The sequence below is a fragment of the Ailuropoda melanoleuca genome, chromosome 13, assembly GCF_002007445.2.
Source record: "Ailuropoda melanoleuca isolate Jingjing chromosome 13, ASM200744v2, whole genome shotgun sequence".
In the NCBI taxonomy this organism is placed as follows: Eukaryota; Metazoa; Chordata; class Mammalia; order Carnivora; family Ursidae; genus Ailuropoda; species Ailuropoda melanoleuca.
Window position 1 is genome coordinate 42,225,441 of NC_048230.1, and position 27,987 is coordinate 42,253,427.

Sequence of the window (27,987 nt, forward strand, 5' to 3'; positions counted from 1 at the left end):
TGGATCAGAGAGACAGGATAGGTTCTCGGTACCTAATTTCCAAGAAATTAGTGCTTTAAAAAACTTCAATTTACAAACCAGGGGGGTGAAAAGGAGGAGGAGGGTGTATCCAGGTTTTACAAATGTTCCTTTATTTTTTAAAAAAGATTTTATTTATTCATTTGAGAGAGAGAGAGCACAGGCAGGGGGAGCAGCAGAGTCCCCACGGAGCAGGGAGCCCGATGTGGGGCTCGATCCCAGGACCCTGGGATCATGACCCGAGCTGACGGCGGACGCTTAACTAAGCCACCCAGGCGCCCCTCAATTATTCGTTTAAATCACAAGCACCGGGGCGCCTGGGTGGCACAGCGGTTAAGCGGCTGCCTTCGGCTCAGGGCGTGATCCTGGAGTCCTGGGATCGAGCCCAACGTCAGGCTCCTCCGCTATGAGCCTGCTTCTTCCTCTCCCACTCCCCCTGCTTGTGTTCCCTCTCTCGCTGGCTGTCTCTATCTCTGTCAAATAAATAAATAAAATCTTTAAAAAAAAAACAAAAAAAACTGTAAATTAGATGCTGACCACTTGCCTTTCAGAACAACACATTCCATACATTTGGCACTTCCATATGGTGCCCTGACAACCTTCTCCCTCCAGTGTTTTCAGGAGTTGAGAGGGCAGAGGAATAAAGCTTAGAACTTATCGCAAGTAGAAACCAGACAGAAATAAGAGAGTGCGTCCGTGGAACCACAAAGTGAGTGAGCGTGAAGTACGACTCCACTCCTCGGAGTTTAGATACTGAACAACTACATCAGGCCGTGGTCTCTCCCCGTTATCGGTACCCTCGCTTTGAGACTGAACCCACGTGAGACCATTTCATAACGTGCCTCTTGGGTATTCTAGGAACTAAATCCTGCGAAGGGAGTGGTGAGGGGAGCCCCTTCTGTAGAACCGAACCAGCTGGGAAACGTGCTGGGTCCTGACGACCCGCAGAGACGGCAGGTGCACCTGGGCTCAGCACCCGGGGCCGGCCCCGCTGGGGCACTGCGTCCTGTCCATGACTCACGTGGATACTCAGGGACTCGGGAAGGCTGTTCATTTACTGCCTGTTTCTCCCAGTAATAGCCCAGAGAGGTAGCTGAATGTCACTGAGCTGTCGTAATCTACCAGAGTAATGTCACTGAGCTGTCGTAATCACCAGAGTAATCACCAGAGTAAATTGCTCAGGGCGAGAAGGTCCATGTACTAATATGTTCGTCCCGTGTGTTTTTAAACAGCCTACGTTATAAATCCGCACCTGTAGGGCTCTGTCCCCAGAAGTGTGATGTGGACAAACCCCACACTCGCGTGGTCCCTTGGACACCCCAGTGGATTCCTCAAGGCACCACGCGCCCCCCACCCCCCAGCTTGGACACTAACAGCTGTGAGCAGTCTGCAGGCCAGTGGTGTTTCTTGGCAACAGAAACCACACCAAGGATGGGAAGGGCCTGGAGAGAAGGGCTCCAAAGAGGGAGACCGGCATCAGCAGTAAGGGTCACCACGGGCCCTCAGCCCCGGGTCTGACTTCCCACCTCCCTGCCTAGTCCAACATCTGTATTCACAGAGAGCAGCGTTCGTAGCTGAGTAAGGCGCTTCTCGGGTTGGACAGCGATGGGTGTGGCTGGGTTTTGTTTGGAAATACAGAAGTGGAGGATCAGACTTTCTAAATTTTTTATTTAAAAAATGTTTATTTATTTAAGTCATCTCTACACCCAACGTGGGGCTCGAACTCACGGCCCTGAGATTAAGGGTCACTCGCTCCCCCGACTGAGCCAGCCGGGCGCCCCAAGATCAAATTATTTTAATTCAAAATAACCGTGGTTGGACTTTTTTCTTCTGGTTCACCACCAGAAGTCTTCCTTTTTTTTTTTTTTTTTAAGATTTTATTTATTTATTTGACAGAGAGAAACAGCCAGTGAGAGAGGGAACACAGGCAGGGGGAGTGGGAGAGGAAGAAGCAGGCTCCCAGAGGAGCATGGAGCCCGACGTGGGGCTCCATCCCAGGACCCTGGAATCACGCCCTGAGTCAAAGGCAGACGCTTAAAGACTGAGCCACCCAGGCGCCCCCCACCAGAAGCCTTCTGATCTGAAAAGAGCCCACAGACATTTTTGCTGTTGCCGCGGCTGGGAAGGGCTCCAGGGCAGGCAAACGTGAACGTCTCTGAGTCTGAAGACAGCTGCTTCCAGGGAAAGCCAAGTCAGGGAGATGCGCTTAGGGGAGACACGGGCATTTTGTAGTTGGCTGCACAAATGAGTGAGATTGTTAACATTTTATCTCAAGAAATGAAGTTAATGAAAACGAGCCTCTTTTGGTTTCTATTGAACACATTCTTGTGGCGTCACCACCATGCCCTAGTTCGCGGACTGGAGTAAGGCACCCATCCCGGTTGATTCTCTGCTGGGCGTGTCAGTGGCGGGGCGGTGACGACCTTCAGCAAACCTTTGTGATGGCGCGACCTGGCCTGCTTCACTTGGCCTTCACTCTCACAGCGCGTTCTTGAAAAAGGTCACTTCCACCAAGGGCCGGGGCTTCCTCGGTCTCCCCGAGGCCTTGCTCGTAACCCTCCAATGATATTCCCAATGTTCTCTTGGTTGGCACCTGAGGTGGGCTCCAATTCCCGGGCTCAGTCAAATACACGGTGCTACCTGGCCACCATCCCCTACGCGGGAGGTCTGGTAAGCAGGTCCTGGACCCCAGAAACGCCCTTCGGATTCACGGCATTGCTGCTGCTGCTGCGTCCTGCTGCCACAGGAGAAGGTGCGCGGAGTGCTGCGCTCCGGTGCCTACAGGCTCAGGTGCGACTCACCAAGGGAGCTGGGGGGGGGGGCAGGACAGCAGGTGGAAGAGCTCCCCTCCACGAGCAGGACTGGCCTGGACATGCGGCACGGGCCCCTACAGGACAGACCAGGGAAGGCGAGAGAGGCACAGCCCTGCGGCTCTAGGAAAGCGGTCCTCACGTCAGGAATCAGTGAGCAGAAGCATGTCTGGGACAGAGTTGAGACACAAAGCTGGCCCCAGACAGTTGTTCCGGTTGGAGGCCCGCTGGCTGCCGGAATCATCAACCCCCTGGAGCTAGCTCAGACCGCGCGAGGGTGTGCAGAACGAGTAAGGCCACAAATAGGAAACCCACAGATGTGGACGCATCTGGAGGACCCACAAGGATGGGACCCACAAAGTCCACATCCCGGCTCCTCCTCCATTCCTGGGGGCCTCTCTGGCCACCTGCTGTGCTCCCCGGATCCCTTCCTTCTGCAGCCTGTGCTTCTGTCCTCCATCCCTCTGCTTCCCCAGGACCCCCACGTGGAGGCGGCTGGTACCTCCTCCAAATTCCCAGGGCTCCAAGGAGAGGGAATCTTGTGGGTCTGTTGTGCGATTAGGTGGCTGTGTGGGGTCAAATGGCTCCCCAGAGACATCCGCATCCTAATCCCTGGGATGGGGTGGCCATGCCAAAGAGAATTTTCGGATGTGATTCAGTTAAAGAGCTTGGCGCCGGGAGGTCATCCTGGGTTATCCCGGTGGGGCAGGGGATGCGATCACAAGGTCCTTAGAAGAGGGAGGTGAGAAGGTCAGAGGGGAAGAAGGAGGCAGGCTGGAGGGGGTGTCATCAGAAGGTGGAGAGGGGAAGGCATGGCCTTGAGGAGGTAGGAAAGGCAAGGAAGCAGATTAGCCCACTGGAGCCTCTGGGAGGAAGCAGCCCTGCTGACACTTTGATTTTAGCAGAAGGAAACAGATCTTGGACTTCTGACCTCCACAGTGGGAAAAGAGTACACATGGGCCATTTGAAGCCACGCGGTCTGTGGTCAGTTGTGGCAGCGGCCCCAGGAAACTCATGCAGAGCCCACATCCATCCTAATCTGCTGTGGCTTGGGCGGGAGTGAAGATTCCGTGGCACCAATGGCAGAAGAGGGATCTGTGGGCGGGGTCTGTATGGAAGGGGGTGCCTGCCCACGGTGGTCTGAGTCCACGCCCCTCTGGGCCCCCTTCCAATTACCGACCCAGCTTCCAGGGGATCTCTGGCCAGGAAAGAGGTGCTCTAAACAGGCCCAGAAGTGTGTGCCCCCCCAAGGCCAGTCAGTTACTCTTACACAGAACCAGCCTCTTCATGATTCCCTGTGTCAGGTCCCCAGCTCTGATTGAAAAGGGTGGAGCCCAACATGGGGCTTGAACCTACGACCTGAGATCAAGACCGGAGCCGAGACCAAGAGTTGGATGCCCAACCGATGGAGCCCCCCAGGCACCCCTGAAAGGAATTCTTGATCCACAGAGCTGATGTGCACCTGTCCCCTCCCTGGGCCCCGATCTAGCTTCCCTCAGTGGGCAGCTGTCCCACTTCACCTGATCGCGTGGTGCTGGGAAATGTGTCATCCCGGCCGGATTCCGGGAGATACCCACCCTGCTATGCGTTAATGGGTGTAATGGGATGACTTTGATGTGACGCAGAGCAAAATACATTCCGGAGAGTAAAGCCCCTCTAAGCAGTCATGGAGCTAGAACATAAGCCAAAGTCCTGTGGAAGCTTCCATCTTCCGATGGAAGTTGTGACCATCTTTGCTGCCCCTGTGTGAGTCAACAGCCGAGTGGCTTGAACCACATCTCCACGTGAAATTGTACTCACTTTCTCTGTTACCCTTGGGAGATCCTACACCTGGCGTTTGCTCTCAACAAAACCTCAAACTTGGCAAATAAAACGAAACAAAACTACATCAGCTCACCTCATTGTACCAGCCAACGATGAGTTCTAAGTTGCCCACAAACTTCCGGAAGGTTTCATGCTGTGAGAACAGATTCTCAGCACTGCTTGGAATCTCTTTCTGTTGCTGGAAGCCCAAGTACTTGACTTCTCTCAGAACTGCCACCAGCTAAGGCCAATGAAGATCACAGAAGAGGTCAGGACCTGCCCCCAGTGGTATGGCACTCAGCAACACAAGGGAAGGTCACTCCCCATCATGGGCACACACTCTCCTCTTGGCATCCAGGGCACCAGACTCTCCCGGTTGCCACCATCAGGCGTGCCGGACGCTTTGGAGAAGCACATGCCTTTGAGTCCCAGGGTGTCATCCCTCTGGATCTGCTCTCACCTCAGTGACCTCCTCCCACCCAGACCTCTCTTCCGACCCTCAAACTCCTGTATCCACCTGCCCACTCAGTGTCTCCATTTGGATGTCCACAAGATGTCTCAAGCCCAACGTGGCCAGAGCAGAGCTGTCTCGCCCCACGGAATAAATTCTTGCCCCCTCTGCTTGCCCCCTCCAGCTGATGGCAGTTCTGTCCTTCCAGTTGTCCAGCCCAGATATCCTGGGGTTGGTCCTGTCTTCCTCAAAGACTCTATTCCCAACCCAACCAGAGTCTCACAGTCTCACGGGCTCTATATCTAAATCCAATCACCCTCACACCTTTGTGGTAGCCACGCTGGTCCGGGCCACCACCCTCTCGTGGCCTCTCTCCTGGATTATGGCAGAAGGCTCCTAACTGGTCTTCCTGAACTATGCTTGCTCCCCACCCCCAGGCTATTCACACACAACATCAGAGGGGTCCTTGACACACACAGACCACAGCAGGGCTTGCCTCTGCTCCAATCCAGCCATGGCAGCCACATCACTAAGAAAGAAAACCCAAGTCCCTTTCATGGCCCTGAAGGCTCTCAGTGCCCCGTCCTCCGCCCTCCTCCACCCCCTCGGATTCACCTCCTCTCCCACCAACATCCGAAACTTCAGTCTGTGCCCCGTCCTCCAGCTCTGCTGAAGCCCCTTAAACCTGCCCTTACGCATCATCACCTCCCTGGTGTTGCACCCCTTGCCGCTGTTGTTACACTCATTTGTACTCCTTCCCGCCCCTCCTCCTCCTCCCGTCTGCTCCCTCTCCTTCCCTCCCTCCCTCCCTTCCTCACTCTTTCTTTCCTTCTCCCCATCCTCCTCCCCCAGTAAGAGGTAAGCTCCAGGAGGACAGAGATTTTTGTCTGTCTCGTTCATTAATTTATTCCAAGCACATAACCAAGGTAGGTGCTCAGTAAATATTTGCTGAATTTTTAAAAAGGATGAATTTTAGTGGAAGAGGTTTCAGAGGAAAGCTCACACTGCCTCCCCGAGGTCACTGCTGGGGTTCAGAGCGGGACAGGAGCAGATGCGTCCTTGCAGGAATCAGGGCCACCCCACCTCTGTCTTTGGCGCTCGGCTCAGCTACCCAGGTTTTAGCTCTGGGACACATGCCCCGCGGCTCACGCGTGAGTTCTCGCCACCTCCCCTGACTTAACCAGAGGGCCCATTTATTCCAATCCTGCAAAGACCTTTCTTTGTGCGTTTCTGTCAATTCTCAAGCTGACGGTTCCCCTTGGGATGCCAGGAAGGGCAGCCAGGCTTGGAGGGAGTGTAGTCACGGAAGCTGCTTTCAGCGATGCTACTGTTTTGTCTCATATTTTAAATACGACCTGGACATGCTTTAATCCTTAAGGAATAAAGCTTTAGCTGAATATGTCACAGACACCAGCCCCCACAAGTCTGTGCTTTGGGAGAAGGGGACCAGCCTCAGTGGCACGGGCGGGCTTTGGGCTTCTCCCACCCGCCACTTGCCGCGGGGCCCTGGTCCCCGAGGAGCCCTTTGACAGGGATGCCTTCCAGGCCCCGTGGGGGCGGCCGGCACCCACCGCTTTGCTGAAGTTGACTTGGATGAGGTTGGTGACGGGGTCTCGCTGTATCAGGGGCTGCCCCAGGTTGAAGTGGCAGTCCTGGTCCACGCCGGCCACCCACTGCCGGTAGATCTTCTCACGGTAGCCCCTGAGCAGCTCCATCATCTCATCGTACTTCTGGTAGATCAGCTTGGCCTCCGAGCTGGACATGACCCTGGAATCAGTTAGATGGGGTGGTGAGGGGCCCCCCTTCTTCAGGGCCTCTTTAGTGCCCTACATGTGGTGGCCAGCTCTCGGGGTGCTGAAGCAGCCAGCTCCCTGTTTCCTCCAGGCTGAGAGACTGAATGGACAACGGCCAGGAAGTCAAACAACAACCCCTGAGCCATTGGCCCCAAATGGCCAGAACTTGCTGACGACTGCCCGCTTCCCTTCCAACTTAGGACCAATTGGAGAAAGCCATGTGTGCCCCCAGAGCAGTCACATGGGCTCCCCGTCTCCCAGCCCCCAGGCCAGCAGCCTCTGGTCAGGGCACACCTGAAGCCTTCCCTGGGCTCGGCCATAAGCCCTCCCCTCCCCTGCCTGCCTTCCAGTCTCTGCCAGACGCAGCAACAGTGGCCGACCCCCCGCCAGGGTGAGCTCTGACGCAATAGCCAGTGTTTGTCCTCTTTTGGACCGTCTTTGTTACTGTCCACCAGGCTCACCAGCAAGGGGAGGGCAAGCCCGAGTCTTCCTGGCCACACTTGCTGCGAAGGCACCCTCTGGAGGCAGGACATGAATGGGGTTTCTTCTGGGATTGTGCTTTGGGAAGGGAAGGCTCGGCCAGTGGCCGCGCTTAGGGAGTTAGAGCCCTGCCCCTCTCCCGCAGCCGCGAGCCGTGCTGCCCAACCAGGGGCCCCCAGGCTGGCGCCCCGACTCACGGGTGCTCTATGTGCATCAGGTCCCGCCTGGGCGCCTCCAGCCTCTCCTGCAGCTCCAGGCTCCACTTGAGCTGCCCTGCCACGGGGGGCATGTTCTTGTGGATTGGGGGGATCTTCCCGTCTGCAGAGGCTGCGAGCTGCATGTCATACAAGGTCTTGGTGCTGTCCAGCTCGGCATCAAACAGCTCCAGCATGACCGAGTACCTGGGTACCACCTCGGCAAGGATCAGGGGCCGCTCCAGGAGGCCCCCACACATGTGCAGGAGCTGGGGAGGAACAGAGACGCGCCTTTGCCGAGGTCCCCGCCTCCTGCCCCGTCCCCAGCATCGCTCCAACCTCATGACGGCTGGCGCAATGCGCGAGGCCACACTTCAAGGGCGAGAACATGCTGGAGAATGCTGAGTCCCCAGGTACTTGGCGGCCAGCCAACACCACAAAGTAGGTCTGAGGTCTGGAAACATTCCAGGCCCAGGAGAAGTTAGGCTGCCCAGGGTGGAGGTGGGCGTGGGGGCAGGGGCGCAGGTAATGAGCACTGGGGTGAAGGGTGGGAAGCTGGAGACGCCGCCCCGAAGACTGGAGGGAATCACAGAGGGAGCCTGGGAACGTGCAGAGGCCATGACTCTGGGGGCTCAAGACCAGGTTCCCTGAGTCCCCGAGGAGTGGGGACAGCCCGCCTCCCCGGTCACGTGTCCTTTCTGGGAGAGGAAAGGCTGGGCCTGCGGACCTGCCTGCCGGAGGCCGCTGACCTGGTTAATCCAGGAGGCATCCTGGCACTTTTCTGAAAGCAGTGACCTCTGCAGGTAGCTGGCCCATCACCGTCACAGACTAGTGTGTTACACATGGGCAAGTGTGTGCCAAATAACAGCTTAGCAGGAAAGAGGAAGCGACTTCTTCGGGGTGTTTGGGTTAGGGTCCTGGCTGGAAATCAGATGGAGAATTTCCTAAAAAGATCACACTGCTCAAGGTCCGGGCGCAGTGGAGCCAAGGGGCAGTGAGGCCCTGGGCTGGGCCTGATGGGGTGGGGGTCTTTCTAGAACCTGGAGAGAGGGAGTTCCGGAAGCTCCACAGCCAGCCTGAGGTCGCTAGACCCAGGCCAGTGAGAGCCGCCCTCGAGGCAAATGGGAATCAAGGGCACTCAGACCACACATTCCCACAGCCCTGTGTGCCGGGGGGGGGGGGGGGGGGGGGGGCACTGCACCCAAGTCTCGGATGTGCCCCAGTTTTTGGTGTGAAGAATAAGACAATGTCCCCAAAATAGCCTTTTCAGGCAAGAGCGAGGCACGGCTGCAGAAAAAAGAAGAGAGATCTGCAGGTCCCCGAAAGCCAGACGGGGCAGCTGAACCTCTGGGAGAAACCGAACCAGGACACTCCAAGCTCGGCTCCCCACGGCGGCGTGGCGGACGCCCGGGGTCACTGATGCCCCTTCCTACAAAAGTGACCTGTGCTGCTTGGGAGAAAAAGGTACATCTTGTGGGTTTGTGACCCTCCTGACATTTTGTCTGCCTGCTCCCCTCCCATGCCCCTCTCTTTTTCACGTTTACATAGTTCTTGGCTTTTGGGTCCTGGGAAGAAAGCTAATTTTTTTTTTTCCTCCAGGAGATCATACGGAAAATTGCTCTAGAACTTTCCTGGTTGCGTGTGAATTCCCGACGCTGAGAAGGGGCATGGGGGCAGCTGGGGAACTTGCAGGGAATGGAGGCGCTGGTGCGGGGTTGGGTCAAGTGGGAGAGAAAACACTCCCAGGTGCGGAGGGAGAGTCGAGCACTTGGAGGTGCTGTTTTCTCCCTCTGTTTCCTTTCTGTTTTTTTCTTAATCTAGCACAAGCACGAGGTTAACATCTAGGAAAGAACCTTTCCTCTATGGGTGCAGAAGCCGGACGGAGGCTGTAATAGGAGAGGGGATGAGCTCCATGAGAAGGCCGAGGGGCAGTCTTAGCTCCTGGTGGCGGGGCACGGGGCTCAGTCCTGAGGGTGCCTGGGGATCAGGGGGGTTTCCTCCCGGCCACCCCACCCTCGGAGTGTTGACCCCTGACTCCTGATCACGAAGGCGACCGGCTTGTTGCTCTGGCCCCAACAGCCCAGTTCCTTCCCCTGGACTGGACAACAGCGCAAAGAGCCCACCGGTGGGGGGTGGGGAGGTGCTGCCTCCCTCTGCTCCCCCTTTACCCTCCTACAGGAGGTGAGACTTGCTGGCCCGCACTGGCCTGCTTCCAGCGCTGTCATTTAGTTTTGGACACCCCATCGCCGGGGAGGGTGGTGCTGTTGTCTCCAGGTTAAAGGCCCGGCTGGAAACCTGTGTTGGGGGACCCTTCTGCACTTGGGCAGGCCTTGGAGCTCTGTGACCCCAGTACAACTCCGCTCCCTCGCTGGAGCCAGTTCCCTCCACGGGGAAAGCTCAAAAGCACCTACTGTGTGCCCGGCTGGGTTCTGAGTGCACCCAAATCTCGTGCCTGTCCTCAGGGAGTTTATATTCCAGTTGGGAAGACAATGCACACGGAGAGATCAATACACAACAGAATAGCAGGAAGGGCCAGCAGGAAGGTGTGGATGGGGGAGGCCTTGCCTGCAAGGTGGCCTGAGGCAGCCACCTAGGGGGAAGTGTGCTCCAGAGGAAGGAACAGCATCGAGCTGCGGTGTTAATTTGCATTCACTGATAATCCGCTTGGAGTACCGTGGGGATCTAAGACTTCATTGCTCATCACAGTGCAGAGTTTCCAATCCCCCTGCATTTACATTTAAAAAAACAAAGGACCGTCCTGGCATCTGTGTTGGGGAGATCCTGAAAGACGGCCAGCACCTGGAGCTGCCCGGGCCATCCCGACTGCCCTCCCGTCTGGCCACACTTGGGGATGGTTTGGGGTCCTGCCTCCTCTACTAACTGGCTGTGTGACCCCGCACAGGCTTCTTGACTTGTCCAAGCTGGTAAAAATGGGGTAGATAACGTAGGTGATGAGTTTAGCAAACGACATGGGACCCAAGACCCTATAATAATTAGTGGGTGTCTCCTGTGGGCACCCAACTGCCTGCAGCAACCTAGAGGCTTGCCAAGCGAAGGGAAGAGGCAGCTCGGACCTGCAGAGTGTCCTGGTCGGCAAACCCGCATAACACTAGGCAGATACAAAAATGCTACCCGAGTATACACATATATGCACTCATTGACGCGTTCAGTCCCTGTTCTCCAGAAAAGCCGCAGCTCAGTCTTCAGAGATCCCCCTCAGTGGTTTGTCGGGGGCAAGGCAGGCCACAGAAATGCAGGAAGAAGGGCGGGGCTGAGACAATATGGCGTGGTGGGGACTGGGGCACACTGGACTGCCCAAGTCCTCACAATCTAACCAGCTCGGCTGGTGGCAGTTGCCACCTTCCTGTTTTAACAGGGGCTCTTCTGGGCGCTCGCAAGGTCAAACAGGCTCGTGCATTGGCCATTTGTGTTTCTTGAACTGATACTCTGTAGGGGTTTTAGCACTTTTGGACTATTTTTTTAAGATTCTTTTTTCCATGGCACCATTTCTTTTCTCTAAGTGTAAAAGTGCTGCACGCTTAACGCTCACAACATGGGACAGTGCAGAAAAGTACACAGGAAGGCAGATGGGTACCAGCCAGCACCCTGCCACCCAGCGGCGGCTCCCCGTTAATGACGCCCGGCTGCTCACAGAGTCACATGTCGAAGACGGTGTGAATTTGGTGCAGTGGGACAAAAAGTGTACATGCTTTATTTTCACAGCAACTTCACCTCTAACTTTTGGTCCTTTCAAGCAGGGGGACCGATGAATCGATAAGAACGAACAGACACCCTTACATAGTGAGAATCAGTAAAGTAACCGTCTTCTCATCCTCATTCCCTTTTCTTACTCAACAAGGTGGACACCAAACCCCACGGGAGCTGCCCGAGGCGTTCGTGGCCTGAGAGAGGCCCCTGCTCCTCTGGGCCGACTCCCCATCTGCAAACCACGGCACATCACTAGGTCAGCCCCAGGGGGCTTGCGGCATCCCCTGGGCGCTGCGGCGCCAGCACCCACCTTTGCACAGGACTCGATGGAGGTACAGTCGTCAAACGCTTGGCAGAAGATTGTGGCCAGCCGCCTATCCAGATCTTGAATTTTGGTCTCAAAATCAGCGTAATCGTCATCAAAACTCTGAAAGTGAATTAAAAGGTCCACCTGGTAATCGGCATGCAAAGCAGGGGAGGCCCTCGCTCTGCCCCCGCCCCCGCTGGCCGGTTTCGGGGCTCCCTCATTGTCACGGGGATGCCCCAGGTGCAGTTTCTGGGACGTCTCCAGAATGTGACCAGCTCTCCCTCCACGTGTCTCCCCACTCCTAAGGGCGTGTGACATGGGTCCAGCCGGGCCCCCCAACCTCCGACTTACCGAATCTCCGGGGTCTAAGGGGTCATATTTGCATTCGGCAAAGACCTTCACCAGCTCGAAGACCTCGTCGTAGATCTGTGTGACCGTGCTGCTGAGGCTGCTCCCCCGCACGCCCCCGAGCTCGATCTTCTCCAGCTTCAGAAACTCAATCGCCGTTTTATAAAGATCCTGGTGGAGGAAAAAAACCCAATCATCTTCATAACTAAACAACGGATCCGTCACCGACCCAGCTCTGAGCCCAGCAGGGAGGAGCCAGGGAGTGAGAAGCCCCGGGGCCACCTGGCAGCAAGGTGTGGGGGGGACCCCCTGTTTATTCCTGTCCTCTAAAGTCCTTTCTGGAACAGAGACAGGGGATGGAGGGAAGGGCCCTATGAGTCCTCGCCAAGCTGTGAACGTGGAGGAGAAGGGGGAGATGAGGTGGGGCTCTGATCTGGACCCCGCTCTGGCCCAAAGACACCTCTAAGTAGATCACGCTTTCCTGGGGCCCCCATGTCCTCAGCTGTGGTGGGAAGCAGTTGGAACTGCACGTGGAGGCTTCTGGTGTTCTGAGCTTCAAATCCGCCGTCCACACTTAGAGCCTGTCCCTGACGGTGATCTGAAGCCTTGCCCTCCCGCAGGGGACGCCCAAGGGAGGGGGGCCTGGAAGACCTACTTCCTCCGAGGTGGGGCTCCCACCTCGTCTTCTCCAGGAGGCTTCTCCAACTTTTCGGGCCCTGGGAGGTGCTTTCCTTTCCAAAACTCTCCTGCACTCTTCCTTTTGGCATTTCATCACACCTGGTCCCCTCACGTGTCACCTCCCGCATCTGTGTGAGGCTCTCGTTTCCCAATCCAGATCCTGAAGTCTCCTTGGGGACCCCAGGCGGTCTCGGGAGCCTGACCCAGGGCCCAGCACCGGTTAGAAGCAAGATGTGCACGGGCCGCTCACGCCACTCCCCGAAGCTGGTGCTGGGGTTGGGGCCGTCTTCCCAAAATGCCATCACCAAAGCAGACCCAACTAAAGCAGCAGCAGGGCCAGGAACCCTGAGCTCGGGGCTTGCTCCACCAGGAGAAGGGAGGGGACAGCAGGGTGATATCCTTTCCCAGAAAGCTCATCTAGATTCAGGACCTGGAAGCCTCCGGGCACGAGGAACACTCTGCGATGCAAATCTGCAGTCCTGAGTGGGCCTTGGTGCACCTGCCCGAGGCTGTGGAGACCACTGCTAACGGTGGCGGTGGCGTGGCGGCCATCGGAAAAACCAGCGCTCCAGGGTTCTGGGGTGATTTTCCCTTTTTGAACCGTGTGCATAGTTTGTGCGCAAAAGTAAACAATCACACAGAAGATCCCACACAAAAAGCAAACTGTCTTGTCTTGCCCATGTGCTCATGCCTCGCCTCCTCTCCCCAGAGGCAGCCGTCGTCTTGAACCCATTAAAAATGTCCATTTGCTCTGAGTCACTCTGTGTATCAGACAGTCCTTCCACAGGGTCCTGCCCCCCTGGCCCCTCTGCACTGTCCTAACCGTGCCTGCTAACCCTCGCCCATGGCCACCCAGGTTCCTGACGACGCCTGTGTCATTTGTCATCAGCCTGCTTGTGGACACCAGGCACAGGATGGGGGAGAAGCCCCCAAAATGGGTCACTTTTATTCCTGGCCGGCAGCTGCGGCCTTAGAGGAGGCTGGCGCCTGACTCAGTCTCCCCATGATGCAGGTGTTTGGGTGCGGCTCTCATCCTCCCTACCGGGAGATATGGACGCACACAAGGATGGGAGACGCAGCTCTGCTAAGGTCAGGGCGGCCTGGACCACATTTCACCTTTACCTCAATGGTCTGGATGCGACGGAAGAAGGAGTTCATCCTGGAAAATGCCAGAGAAGAGGGGAATTCCCAGGGCACTGGCTCCTTGTCCTACAGGAGAGACAAAGAGGAGGCCATGCATGTCTCAAACATTCCCGCGGACGGCTGGGGAGCCCGCGCCCACACGTCCTTGAACTTGCTCTGAAATCAGGACGGACCTTAAAGTAAAGCTTCATGTTTGCACAGCAGAAGTCGTAGGTGCGGTAAAGCTCCTTCAGAACGTGCACGGACAGAGAGATGCCACTCCGAACCTCCTCCGTCTCTCCCTGCAAGCCTTTCAGCACCTCCTCGGGGCTCAGGAAAGTGCGCGTCTGGGCAGAAGACAGACCACAGTGCCGAGAGCGCTCTGGGGTGACATCCAGGCGCGCTGCCTGCAGGCCGCTGGGCGGTTACAGACAACCCAGCGTGGGGCCCACAGTCGGCTCCTTCAGACACATTAGTGTCCCCGAGGTTCACATCCCAACCGGTCTGCCCGCTGCCGGGCCGCTCTCGGGAGGCTGAGCTGCTTCCCTGCCTGGCCCCGCAGCCCCCCCACTACGGCTGCAGCAGAAACAGACCCTGGTCCCAGGTGACTGGGGGCCCTCCAGGGCCCGGGAAATCCAGTCCTGCCCCAGGCGGCAGGATCCTGCCCGCAGTGTCCTTCCGGGGCACAAGCCTGATTTTAACACACGCAGGCGGCCCAAACTCCAGCGCTTGTGGCCGGCTAAGTTGTGCTTGTGAAAAGCAAGGAAGACAGGGAGGGGGACAGGAGGCAGGTCAGTGTGGGAGCAGACAAACCCCACGACCCTGGCCGAGTCCTGGGGTCCTGGGACTCAGCAGACCTCCCTTCCTTTCCTCCTCCTTCCTGGCGTGGGGCTGCTTGGGCTGACACTGCCCCGTGTTGGGAGAACTCTGGGTGGCCATAAGGGTCCGGCCCGTAAACCCAGGTGCCAACATCTTTGCCTGTCTTTAAACTGCCCAGGAGGGGTGCCTGAGCAGCGGCGGCGGACAAGTGTCCGACTCTTGATGTCGGCTCAGGTCATGATCTCAGAGTCCTGGGATCGAGCCCCATGTTGGGCTCTGTGCTCAGTGGGGGGTCTGCTTGGGATTCTCTCCCTCTGCTTCTCAAAAAACCCAAAACCCTGCCAGGAATGCCGGCAGGGGGGAAGCCAGGCGGGAAGGGGGAGGCCGCAGTCAGGGTGGGGGAGCAGCGCGGCCTGGCCAGGTTACCATCTCGATGATTTGGTTGCAGAACTCCTGCAGGAAGACGATGATCCTGGAGGGGGTGTTGTAGTGCTCGGACGTGGCCCAGATGAAGCTGATGGCGCACAGCGCCTTCGCGATGAAGGTTGGGAGCTGCGCAGAGAGGGGCGGGTGTGCAGCCTCCCCGCTCTCCGCTTTGCGCGGCTCCAGGAGGGGAGCCCAGAGTGGAAGGAGGAGGCACTCCCCAGGACCACGCAGCCCCGCCCGGCCAAGAAACCCACGGCCCCTGCACCCCCGAGACACAGGCCAGCCCCTGAGAGCGGCCCTTCTCGGGCGGACACACCATCGTGAAGTCGGCCTGCTCCATCTCCTCCAGCAGGATCCGCAGAGGCTTCAAATGCAGAACAACGTCCTCGGCCTCCTTCAGCCCTGCACGGACGAGAGCGCAAGCTCGCGCACACACCTCCCACCGTCGGGACGGCGGCGGGCGGCTCCGTGTTCGCGCACACCTGCTCCCTCGAGAGACCCAGGACCTTCCCCAAAGGAAGCTGTGTGTGGGGAGACGCCCCGGCCCCTCGCCGCAGGCACCCGCCGCTTCCTCGGCTCACCTTCCGTGACGTTCATGTACACATTCTGCAGGGCTGGCCAGTAGCAGCTTTTGGCTTTTTCCAGGATCTCAACTATTTTGTTCACTTTGGGCCTGTTGAGCTGAGAAATGGAACAGGAACGTAGGCCTTTCCAGAGAAACTCGGAGACCCCACACAAAAGGTGCCTGACCCCAAGGCCGCTGGAGCCGAGGACTTTGTGCGGGTTATCCGGGTCCCCTCGGGGGTCCTGGGGGTCCGCACAGAGGGGTGGAGGGGGTATGACTCGGCCTGGCCAGCATGTGGCCCTATGGCTGCTGAGCCACGGAGGCCCGGGCACCACGTGGCACGGAGGAGTCACCTGCTCGTGGATGCACTTGAGATTCGCCAGCCGGGCGTCCCAGAACTCGAACTCGACTCGGGGCAGGGGGTGTAGCCCGTCCAGCAGGGGCTGGGCCGAGTCCTTGCTCAGCAAGTCCCGGATCTGGTGGGACCAGTCGATGATGATGGTTTCGATGGCGTGCAGCAGCGAGTTGTCCAGAGAAGGGGGGATCCTGTGGAGCAGATGGTCGGGGAAGATGTTCTCCCAGCTGTGGGGGTGGGATCTGCCAGCCCCACACCTTCTGGGCAGGAATCGTCCCTCCCCAGTGGCCCTCGGGACACCACCGGCAGCGCCCCATCTCACCCCATGTCCCTCCATCATCACGGCCACCTTGGGGAGGCTGGAGAAGTGCCCAAGTCTCCCAGCTATGAGAGGCCAAGCGTGGAATAAAACCCACGTTCAAGGTGGCCCCTCCCGGCTGTCCTTACTGGGGGCTTCGCGCATGTCTCCCAGTGGGGACTTGCCAGCACAGTGAGCCCCCCAGGAGCCGTCACCCTCTGACGTGTGTAAATGGAACACACTGTCACCGTGCAGCAGCTCCAAGAGCCCCACCCAGCAGCCAGCTGCAAAGGGAGGCCAGGCAGGTGCGAGGGGGCCTCTGGGGGAACACCACCTCTATTTAGAGTCACAGTCTCCACTTGCTGAAAACCCCTTCTGTATTCCTCAGTGCCCCTCAGTACCCACGTCCTAAATCTGGATATTCCTTTTTCTGGCTGTGTGATGCGGGTGACACCCTCCTCATGGCATGTGATGCCCGGACTGGTACCCATCCATGCACATTGGGGGAGGGGCTCCAGTGCTCCTTCCTGTCCTGCCCGTGTGCCTTCGACCTCAGACTCAGCACCATCTCACGGTACATCTGCCCTCCCGTGTTTCCGTCCCTGGGGTCACGGGTCAGCGACTCATCCAGCCGGCCAGTTGCCCAGCATGGGCTGCCTACCTCTCCATGGACTCCAGCGTGCCGTCCAGACTCCCCAGGTGCTCCGGGATGGGCAGCAGGGTCTTCCCTTTGATCTTGCCACCCATCACAAACATCTCATTCTTCAGCTTGTGGACTTGCTTCACAATGTCTTCCGAGACCACCCGGGGCCAGCCGCTCAAGTTTTCACTTTGGTTTAATAGAGAGTAGATGACCTGGAAGGGAATGGCTCTGTACTCGCACCCAGGCCTCCACCGACCCAGTGGCTCCCCAGAGCAATGCGGAGACCTCCGTGCCTGGAACCCAGGGACCCCGAGTCCATGCCAGAAGGAGGCACGGCTGGGGGAGGTGTGCAGATGCAGGATGATGGCCCAGCAGCAAAGCCACCTCTGAGAAGGGGGCCCCAGCTCTCCAGACAGTGGCTCACAGTGCTTGCTGAAAGCAGATGGCCCATGCTGCCTTGGAGGGCTGTTAGGGGCTGAGCCAGGCCCCCCAGTTTTGTATGTTGAAGCTCCGACCCCAGCACCTCTGGGTCTGGCTGTCTTTGGAGATGGGCCTTTCAAGAGGTGACTAAGTTAAGATGAAGTCCCATGGGTGGGCCCAAATCCCATGTAACCAGTGTCCTTAGAAGAAGAGATGTGGACACAGAAAGACACAGAGGGACCACCAGGTGAGGACACGGGGAGCAGACAGCGTCTACAAGCCCAGGAGAGAGGCTGCAGAAGGAACGGGCCAGCCCATGCCTTGGTCTGGGATGTCCAGCCCCCAGGACTGTGGTCCCTTATCATGGGAGCCCGAGCAGACTCACGCAGATGCCCCAGGACCCTCGCTCCAGGCCTGCCAGGCTCCTCTGCCCGATGGGAGGGGAGGCTGGCCTGAGCCATGGCGGAGCGGCTCCTGTGCCCTAAGTTTGCACAAGGCAGGGAATTAAGTCCCCATCTCATGCACAAGGAGAGCAGCGGCCAGAATCTAGGTCACTCGGCCTCTGGCTGGCGACAAGGCAGGACAGTGGGGAGATGCACCCAACTGCACCTCGTCCTTTCTCTCTCTTCAAAGTCTCCGAACGGGGAAACCCATCTACTGGGACTCAAGGGGCCCACACCCTCTGACGCTGTGGGCAGGGGTTACGCCCGGTGCGTCCCGAGGTGCTAACGAGACCGAGAGAGGATGAGGGGCTGGCTGGGGCCTCTCAGCCCTTGGGTGCGCAGCACGGCCTGGAGGTCTGGTCAGAACGCCGGTGTGTCTCCACGCCGGGGTGGGCAGGGCCTGGACTCCTGCATTTCTGACTGGCTCCCAGGGAAGCCAACGCCGCCGGCCCGTGAGCCATCCTCCAAGCAGCAGGGCTCCAGGCCACTCACCAAAAGAGCAGAGGTTGTGCCCCCAGCCCCCTCCCCACCGGCACACCCACCTCCTCCACAACAGCGATCAGCTGGTCCACGGGCGTGGGGCTTATGTCCCCGGAGATGAGGCGGTCCTTGTAGTTGTCCTTGCTGATGTTCTCCGGTCCCTTCTTGATGAAGTAAATGCCTTTGGACTTGAGGGAGGCGGGGAAGCCCAGGCAGGGGACGATCATGCCGGCGGGATTGAGCGTCAACACCAGAACCAGGACGTCCGGCTTCTCGAAGAACTCGGTGAATAAGGCCATGTTCTCCTCGGCCCCGATCAACTTGCTCCACTTGTCTGGCTTGAACTTTAGAACGAGGGAAGCTACTCCCTCCAAATACTCCAGCCTGACGTCCGGCGTGATGGTCATCGTGGCACTTCCTTACGGCACGGTCACACACGGAGACGCTGACGCCGCACCGTGTGCCGGGGGCTCACTCCCCAGCCGTCTCTGGAACCACTCGAAACCTCTGTCCTGACCAAGCAAGGAGACAAGGTTCCTCGTGAATGTACGCTCTTCTGCTGGGCGTGGGCTGGGGGCAGGGAGGGACAAGGGGGTCCTGGCTGTCTGCCCTGGCTGGACAGCCGTGGCCGGGGGGCAAGGGCCACAAAGCAGCAGTGGTGTGTGCCTTGTGTGAATTGTGACCAGGAAGCTAACAGCCGGGAAAGCCAGAGATGGGGGCTGGGGAGAAGGGAGGGCAGGAAATGATGGCAGCCAGATGGTCCGCAGGTGATGGGGTTGGGGGAGGCCAGACTAGAGCAGGGTCCAATGGAAGGGTCCCAGGGAAGATATCACACACCCCCGGGGTATGGGCAGAGCTCAGAAGGAGCTCCCCTCACACACGAAAGTCTTACCAGCTGAGCAGATGTCTTCTCAAGTCGAAGGCAGGGCCAACGGACAGACAGCTCTTTCCAAGACCAGAAAGGAAATGGCTCTCTTTCCAGGAGTGGCCCCAACTGCCGTGGAACTTCTGCAGGCCTCGTCGGCACCTGGGAGTTCTAGAACCTTCTCCTCGGGACCTGAGTGACCAGTGGTGGTGCAGCAAATGGGCAAGCCTCCACCACCCGCCACAGTGGGGAGGCTCTTGGACTGTACTGTATTTTATTATTATTTTTTAAAGATTGTATTTATGTATTTGAGAGAGAGCAAGGGCACACGAGCACGAGCAAGGGCAGAGGGAGAGGGAGAGGGAGAGGGAGAAGCAGACTGTCTGCCGAGCTGGGAGCCCGACGTGTCCTGGGATCATGACCTGAGCCGAAGGCAGACGCTTCACGGACTGAGCCACCCAGGCTCCCCGGACTGTAAAATTTTTAAAACTCAGTTGAACAATATTTGCTTTGAGCTGGAGCATTCAGTCCACTTACAGTTCCTATAACCCTGACTATACTGGGATTGAAGTCTATTGTTTTATCGAGTGCTTGGTATTCCCCCTTCTCACCTTCTTCTGGATTATATAAGTTTCATTATTTCATCCTCTCTCATTACCTTGGTTATTATACATCTTTCTATTTTTCCCTTTAGAGGCACAGAGACATCATAACATGTATCCTGACTTAGCCACTGTAATACTCATTGCAACCCGATAATGAAATTCAGAAAACAATTTCCATTTACAATAACATCAAAACCATTCTGCTTACAATTCCATTTACAAGAGCATCAGAAAGAACAAATACTTAGGATTAAATCTTAAAAGGAAGTGCAAGACTTATAACCGAAGACCACAAAACATCACTGAAAGAAATGAAATACTTGGGTGGATGAAAGGGCATCCCGCCTTCACGGCTCCGAAGACTTAATCTTGTTACCGTGATGGTCCTCCTCAAACTGATCTGTAATCGATCTAGATTCAGTCGGTCTAGATCTGCAATCCCGGTCAAACTCCCGGCTACCTTTCTTGCAGAAATGGGAACACTGGTCCTCCGTATTACAGGGAAATGTGAGGGACCAAGAAGAGCCAAAAGAGTCTTGAAGAAGAGCAAGGTTGGAGGACTTGTGCTTCCCACGAGCAACACACTTCCTGCAAAACCACAGTAATCCAGATGGAGAGCTTCAGGCACGGGGATGGACGTCCAGGTCCATGGACTGGACGAAGTTTCCAGGAGGCACTGCATACATTTATGGGCAGCTGGTGTTAGACCGGGGTGCCAAGACAGTCCAGCAGGGGAGGCAGCAGCCTTCCCAAGAGACAGCGCTGGAATGAGTGGATGCCCACACGCATCCCTACCTCACACCACCTACTAAAATTAACCAAAACTGGATCAAAGACCTAACTGTCAGAGCTACAGCTATAAAACCCTTCGACATAGGAGCAGATCTCCATAACCTCGGAGGAAGCAGCGGTTTCTTAGAGAGGGCACCGAAAGCACGAGATCAAAGGAAATAATGGATAAGTGGGGCATCATGGAGATTAAAAACTTGGGGGCTTCAAAGGGCACCATAAAGAAAGTGAGAAGATCACCCACAGAATGGGAGCAAGTATTTTCACATCTTCTATCCGATAAGGGACTTGTACTCAGAATATATATGTAACTCATAAGAATAAAAATACAAACAATATAGTTAGAAATGGGTAAAGGACATAGATCGACTTTTCTCCAAGAAAGACAGACAAATGGCCAATAAGCACATGAACAGGTGTTTACATCACTAGTTGTCAGGGAAGGAACTCGTGTGCGGTGCCCAGAGCCATCAAAAGTTCCCAGTGCCCAGCCCTTTGGATGAGCAGTGCCCTTCCAGCACGTGGCACTGTCTCTGGGCCCCCACAGGCCTTCTGTAAATATCACTGAGGGAACAAAGGCTCTGAGAAGTCCTGCCGCAAGGAGGTCTGTTGAACCTCATCCAACCCAGTGTTGGCGACACCCTTCTTTCCTTGAAGCCCCATCGCTTGTTTGAAACGCTAGATCCAGGTCTAGATGGTCCCAGCTTCTGCTACGATTGTGCTTCCCTGGGGTCTGTGTGTCCCCGAGACACAAAGGATCGAATGTCTCCTGCTGAAATAATGGATGTGCGGGGGACTCAGGGAGCGGCCCCCTCGCCCTCGAACCACCGCCCTAGGGCTCCGGGGTGCATGCTGTGCCTGCTGTGAAGGAGGGACTCATGAGTGACCTGGAGCTTCCTGGCAGGTCGCACCTGAGGCCCTGTCTGAGCACAGAGGACACAGGAGGACCCATTTTCTAGGGGGCTCAACCAGCTTTCAATACGGACACGCTGTCCACGTTGCAGCGGGAACAGCGGGCCCTTTGGAAACAGCCAAGGCACTGTGTGAACTTCCGGACTGGCAAGTGCTCTTGGAGCAGAGCGACAGGAGGCCAGCTACAACCCTCCCCGCCCAGGGCCACCCGCAAGGCACACCATTCCCTCACTTCCTTTGCCCTGACAGTCACAGACCGAGCGAGAAAGCTCAGCCTCTACTTACAGTCCCCAGGGAGCATGTCCTTCTCGCCCAGCTAACTCGGAAGACAGTTGCACCAAAGACATGACCCATCATTAAGCACAACTGCAGGACGATCTTCCCCTGCTGGGGACACTTGCCGACAGCAGGAGGCCAGCCATCTGGGTCAGCCCTCCCCGCCCCACATCCTCCCTCTGTCTGCTCTGGCCCTGACACGTCCTCATGCCGAGTTCCTGGCAGAGGGGATGGGGAGGACAGTCAGCCTTTGTCCTGCTGCCCAGGCACGACCTTGCCCCGGCGCTGGGCCGAAAGGGAGGGCCAAGCCAGCCCGGCTGGCCCCGCAGAGCACTCTTCTTCCTTCGTGGGGGGGCAGTGTGGCCAGAGAGATGTCTGCGGCCTGTGAGGTTTCCAAAGGTCACAGCAAGGCTTGCCACCGTGGAGGCCTGGGGGCCTAGCTTTTGGGCTTTCTGCATAGCAAGCCCGGGGGTAAGGCCCCAACAAGCACAGAAATGCGTGGATTGCAAGCTGTCCAGGCTGGGAACAGTGTGAGCGTTGCACAGCCAAATCTGCCTCTGCCCACCCAGGGGGACGTGGGCAGTGTGGGGTGCTCCCCAAGGAAGCAGGAGGGTGCCAGACACGTGGGTGGGCCCAAGAGAAACAGCCAACTCTGGTCCAAGACGAGAGAGACAGACCCTTCGGTGCTACTATAATGCAGGAGAGCCGGACCCAGCTCCAAACACAGCCAAGACAGCGGGGCACTTAGAGCCCAGAGCAGCCACGGGGGGGGGGGGGCCAGGGGTGAGAGTGCTTGCTAGCGGCAGCCAAGCACTGAGACACTGCGGGTGGGGGACGGTAGAGGACGGGGACCTTCTTTGGATATCGAGGGGGTGGGGTGACTGAGCAGGATTCTTTGCTCCGACGGGCGTAGGCAGGCCTGGAACCTGGCCCAGCACCGAGAAGCAGCCTGTCGAGGAGAAGGCTCAGCGGGACCTGTCCTCAGTTCGGTCAAGAAGCGAGTCTTTCGGCTTCGGCCTCGTGAGGGGTTCTGAGCTTGGGGGAACGGAAGGAGTCGATCCTCAGGGCTGCAGACAGAGGGCTCCCCGCCACCCCTGACTCTGACTGGATCCCATCAGGGCACTTTGAGGGACAAGGTTTATCACTCACGAGTCCTGGAGGGAACATGGCATGCCCAGGGCCACGCGGCAAGGTCACAGGGGGTGGGCTCTCCCTTTATTAGGGCCCAAAGGTGGGGTGTCTGGGGTTTTGCGGGGTCGTTCACTATTGGCTACCTTGAAGCATACGAGTAGAATTAGGGTTCAGGAAGGCCGGGTCACTCAAGCAGCCCGTTAATGAGGTTGCCCGGGGTCGCCTGAAAGGGGAACCCCACGGGCGGGGGGCCTAGCTCCCCATCTGGCGGGTTTGCTGGTGGCTGTGTCACGTGGCGGGCAGCCAATGTGCTTCTTCGAGATGGAAGTCTAACAACCGGTGCCTTCACATCACGTCTCTGCGCCAGGCACACCTTCGGGTGCGCACAGAACCCATGCCCAGTCCCCCCGCCAGCATCCGAGCGTCCATCCGAACTGGCTACGGACGGTGCCCACCTAGCTCGTGCGCGTGCTGCCCTGGGCTCAGCCCCGCGGAGAGCCTGCGAGCGTGATCTCTGTCCGGAGCTATGGTTCTCGGAGGAGTCCGGTGAGCAAGCGAGGGACGCAGGCTTTCCGCCCACCCCCAGGGCTGCGGGAGTGGTGCGGGGAATCTGGGGCCGGGGCCCAGCAGTCCTTATTGTAACGAGCCCCCCGGAGACCCTCACCCACAGCTGAGCTTGAGAACTCCTGATTTAGAGGACAATTGTGGCCTCTGTTTTGAGTCACGTCATTCAAAGTAGCCCTCCTGTGCTTCCTCTTTCCGGTCGTTTGCGCTGGAGGAGACCCCCCCAGCCCACCTTCCCTTCAAGGAGCTGCTGGGTCACTTGAGGAGCAGGTGTCACCCCTCTTGGTGGTTCTCCAGTGACCGCACTGTGGAATCATCTGGGAAGTTTCCGGAAAGAATGGTGCCTGGCCCCGCCGCCCAGGGGTCAAGGCCAAATGTCCGGATTTTAAGAGCTGCCCCGTGAGTCTGAATGGAGATCCCTCCTGCCCCACGAGGCGTCAGTGCCCCCGAGAGCTGAGTCTCGCTGCCCCTACCCCACCTGCAGCCACGTTCACCCTTTGCAAAGCCCTCGCAGTTGGTTTACGGCCGACTGTCTGTCTCCCTAACGGGACAGACCTTGGAGGTGCCCTGCGGTTCCTCCAGGAGGGGCCGGTGCCAGGCCCGAGGTCTTCGCCCAGCTTCTGACCGGTCCTCCCATGCTGGCTGCTCTTCCGTCGTCACGTCGGCACGCTCCATGCTTGGGTGGCGGGGGAATTCAAGGGCAGGCTGGGCTTCCGGAGACCCACGGTCCCCCCAGCTCAGCATCCACCAGAGACTTGGAAATACCAAATACTGCTTTCTTAAATGGGCAAAGACCCCTTTTCTCTGGGCTAATTTTTTTAAAAAGTTGAACTCCTCTTCAATGGCTTAATTTATAATACCTCAAACTGGAAACCAAGGATCTCCAAGGTGAAAATCAGTGCTCTGAGGCACCCCTGGGGGTCAGGGCCATGGCAGGAGGCTGTAAGACTCTGGGCTTTTCCCCTGAAAACACCAGCAGCTTTCCGATCCCACTGCTCTCTGGGAGAGCTCAAGTTCAACTCTGAATTTCAGGGGAGGGGGACACACACGGCCCTGGGGGCTGGGCCTCCGGGTGGAAGGGCTTCTCGGCTTTGTTTGCAAAATTAAATGTGCTTTGAATGTAATGAGTCAGGAAAGCGGCCTTTGAAGGAGGTCTGGAAATGAAATTTCCTGCCTGTGGTTTGACTCACGCCTGTCTGTCTCCAAATCTACCCCAAGGACATTTGTTCCAGTATGACAGGGCTGGTCTATGCCTCCCCTAGACTCCTCCGGGGAGGGGGAAGATGGTCCAGGCTGATGGGGAGGCTTTGGGGAGGCGGCTGCGCTCCCGCAGGATGCCTTTCCAGACTCCCCTCGTCAATCACCCCCGGGCAGCCAGCGGGATTTATCACACAAGGCCAGCTCCCTCAGCCTGGCCTCTCCCCGAAGGCTGCTCAAGAAATAGGGAACAATGAACCTCAGCAGTCCCTGTCTTTTCTCTTTTCTGTCTTCTTTGCTAGCATGTGGGAAACAAAGGCAGAAGGAAATGTGGATAAAATGAAATGTCCTTATAACCTGAGGCCCACCGACAAATACTTGAGGCAGGCAGAGTCTAACGACAAATACTTGAGGCAAGCAGAGTCTAACGCTCTTCCAGGAAACTCCCAACGGTCTTCATGGTAATGCCGCACCAGAGGGAAAATCAACCTTAGCTTGACGGTGGCCGGGCCTCCGGGATCCTGCAAGTGTTCTTCAGCAGATCAAAGTCCTTTTGGAACTTCCTTTATCTTTACTTCTCCCAACCCCGAAGTCTGTAATCCTTGCTCCTCACAATCCCAGGAGGGCAGCTCTCTCTGCCCATGGGTCCTGTCCTCTGGCTCTAATAAAACCCCCTTTTGCACCAAAGACGTCTCAAGAATTCCTTCGTGGGCTCCGGATCGCCAACAACACTAATCCAAAAAAACTGCATCACTAGTGATGTGGGAAACAAAGGCAGAAGAAAAATAAATTTCCTGACTACCTACAGCCCATTGACAAGTCCTTAAAACAGGCAGAGTGACTTTCCTCTAGGGACTCAGCTGCCGCGATTTTAATACTTTGCTAAGGGCAAAAGGCAATGCCAGCCGGAACCCCAGGACCCTGTAAGTCTACTTTAAAAAAAAAATTCCTGGGGCGCCTGGGTGGCACAGCGGTTAAGCGCCTGCCTTCGGCTCAGGGCGTGATCCCGGCGTTATGGGATCGAGCCCCACATCAGGCTCCTCCGCTATGAGCCTGCTTCTTCCTCTCCCACTCCCCCTGCTTGTGTTCCCTCTCTCGCTGGCTGTCTCTATCTCTGTCGAATAAATAAATAAAATCTTAAAAAAAAATTCCTTTGGAAATGTCCTTTATCTCTAAACCGCCCAAGATACACATTGACAATTGTCCCCCAAACATATGACCCACCGATATACATCTGAAGGGTCTCATGACTCAGGTTTTATTAGATGGTAATGAATGACCTTTCCCCAACAATAGCTAGCCCCCTCCAGGTCCTACAAACCTTGCATCCAAAATTCCTTAGAGACTTACACTATCCCTAACCCCCCTCCCAACTTGAAAGTATATAATGGGCCACTCCTCAAGACCCCAGTGCAGCTCTTTCTGCCCACGGGTCCTGTCCTTGTGCTTTCATAAAACCACTTTTTTGCGCTGAAGACATCTCAAGACTTCTTTCTTGGCTATGGGCTTCGAACCCTCACGTCTTTCCTACGTCACTAGCACACACGCGCCAACTGTCCGGGTGCACCTGGGAACAAGGTTTTCCCAGGACCTGGGACTTTCAGAACTAGACCCAGGAGAGTCGGGGGCACTGGGACTATTCAGTGACCCTCACACTCTTACCAGTGCCCCGCCAACTGCAGAAGTGACAGGGCTGGCCGTTTCTCCAGAACGTTCCAGGAATGGAGAAAGATTCTTCCTCAGGAGCACCCATTTTGTAATGAGTGGAGCCGCGTTTAGAATCTGATTTTCCAATTCACCAGATGGCGCTGGTTTACACCTCAAGGGACTATTTTAATTGCAAAGCTTTAGTTTACAGTCCTGGGTGGTCCTCTGAGCAGACCACCTAGGGATGTGGTGGAACGGAAGCCTCTCCAGCCCCACGGGGCTCAGTCAGAACCTGCAGTCTTACCCCAGGTGACTCGTGTGCACACCACTGACCAGGGGCAGCCCTGCCCCGGAGGCCGATCAAGAGACGGGAACAGGCACTGGAGTATCCGCTGTCCTTATTCAAAGACACAGAAAAACAGCACGTGGACCCATGAATGGCCTACCCAGGCTAAGTAAGATTGTAGCAGTGTCCTACACTCTGGATAGAGTGTATCAAGTTTGAAGGGCAGTTATAGGTGTCTTTGAATAACACTGGGAAAACAAATCAACTTCTAATATACGGCAAAAAGAGAACCTTTTTTTTTTTTTAAATAGACCACGTTTTTAAAGATTTATTTATTTATTTGAAAGGGAGAGAGAGTGCAAGTGTGGTGGGGAGGAGCAGAGGGAGAGAGAAACTCTAAGACTGCGCTGAGCATGGACGGAGCCCGATGTGGGGCTCGATCTCAGGACCCTGAGATCACGACCTGAGCCGAAACCAAGACTCGGATGTTTAATGGACTGCACTACTCAGGGGCCCCTAAATAGACTTTCTGAAGCGGAGGGAGAGGGAGAAGCAGGCTCCCCGCAGAGCGTGGAGCTCGACACGGGTCGATCTCAGGACCCTAATATCAGCACCTGAGCTGAAACCAAGAGCAGGATGCTTAACCGACCAAGCCGCCAGGCGCCCCTCAATAGACTATTTCTTAAAGCAGTTTTAGGTTTCCAGAAAAACTGAGCGCAAAGTAGAGTTCCCCTCCCTCCGCACTCCCCTGCACCCCCCAGTTTCCTGAGGGACACCTTGCATTCCTGAGGAATGTGTGTTAAAGCTGATGCATCAACATGGATTCGTTATTTGCTTTATAACTGAAGTCCGCGGTTACCTCCTGGTGTCGCACGCTCTGCGGGTCTGGATGACAGGTATCTGCCACTGTGGCCTCACACAGAGGCTTTCAGCGCCCTGAACATCCCCCAACCCCAACTGTCTCCGTAGCCGTCACACTAGCCTTTTTTCGCTAAGTGACATACATTTAAGATCCCTCCATGTCTTCAGGTGACTTCGCAGAACCCTCTCTCTTAACCAGCCAACAATATCCCACTGTCTGCACGGACAGTTATTTACCCTCACCTCCTGAAGGACAACTTGGTTGCTTCCGAGTTTCAGGGATTATGATTAAAGCTGCTGTAAACATCCGTGCGCAGACTTTTGTGTGGAAATAAGGCTTCAGCCTCTTTGGGTGGATACCTGCTGGATCGTGTGGCAGGAGCGCGTTTGGTTTTGTAAGAAACCGCCCAACCGTCTCCCAACGTGGCTGTGCCATTCTGTGTGCCCCCGGCGGTGAGTTTCTCCACGTCCGCGCCAGCAGTGGCTGTGGTCGGCGTTCGGGACTTTAGCCCCTCTGATGGGTGTGCAGTGGTAGCTCCTTGTTGTAATTTGCAACTCTCTCAGTAGAGACTTATCAGACTTGGAGTCCCTTTTCACAGGCTTATTTATCATCTGTATATCGTCTTGGACGAGGTGTCTGTTTAGATCCTTTGCCCAGTTTTTACTTGGGAAGAGAAATCTTTTAAAATGAGA

General features: G+C 56.6%; 1 protein-coding gene across 1 annotated transcript in view; it reads right to left on the minus strand.

Moving 5' to 3' along the window:
* Positions 1 to 27,987, minus strand: part of DNAH17 (dynein axonemal heavy chain 17) — a 123,522-nt gene that overhangs the window by 75,695 nt on the left and 19,840 nt on the right. The window contains exons 5-18 of the mRNA XM_034641543.1: positions 19,054 to 19,218; positions 18,224 to 18,673; positions 16,837 to 17,030; positions 15,876 to 16,068; positions 15,539 to 15,638; positions 15,274 to 15,359; positions 14,958 to 15,083; positions 13,907 to 14,059; positions 13,713 to 13,799; positions 11,916 to 12,083; positions 11,568 to 11,684; positions 7,553 to 7,818; positions 6,654 to 6,849; positions 4,726 to 4,872 (exon numbers count right to left, since the gene is read on the minus strand). Coding sequence (XP_034497434.1) covers positions 4,726 to 4,872; positions 6,654 to 6,849; positions 7,553 to 7,818; positions 11,568 to 11,684; positions 11,916 to 12,083; positions 13,713 to 13,799; positions 13,907 to 14,059; positions 14,958 to 15,083; positions 15,274 to 15,359; positions 15,539 to 15,638; positions 15,876 to 16,068; positions 16,837 to 17,030; positions 18,224 to 18,568 — 2,178 coding nt within the window. The 5' untranslated portion in view covers positions 18,569 to 18,673; positions 19,054 to 19,218. The remainder of the gene's footprint in view (positions 1 to 4,725; positions 4,873 to 6,653; positions 6,850 to 7,552; positions 7,819 to 11,567; positions 11,685 to 11,915; positions 12,084 to 13,712; positions 13,800 to 13,906; positions 14,060 to 14,957; positions 15,084 to 15,273; positions 15,360 to 15,538; positions 15,639 to 15,875; positions 16,069 to 16,836; positions 17,031 to 18,223; positions 18,674 to 19,053; positions 19,219 to 27,987) is intronic.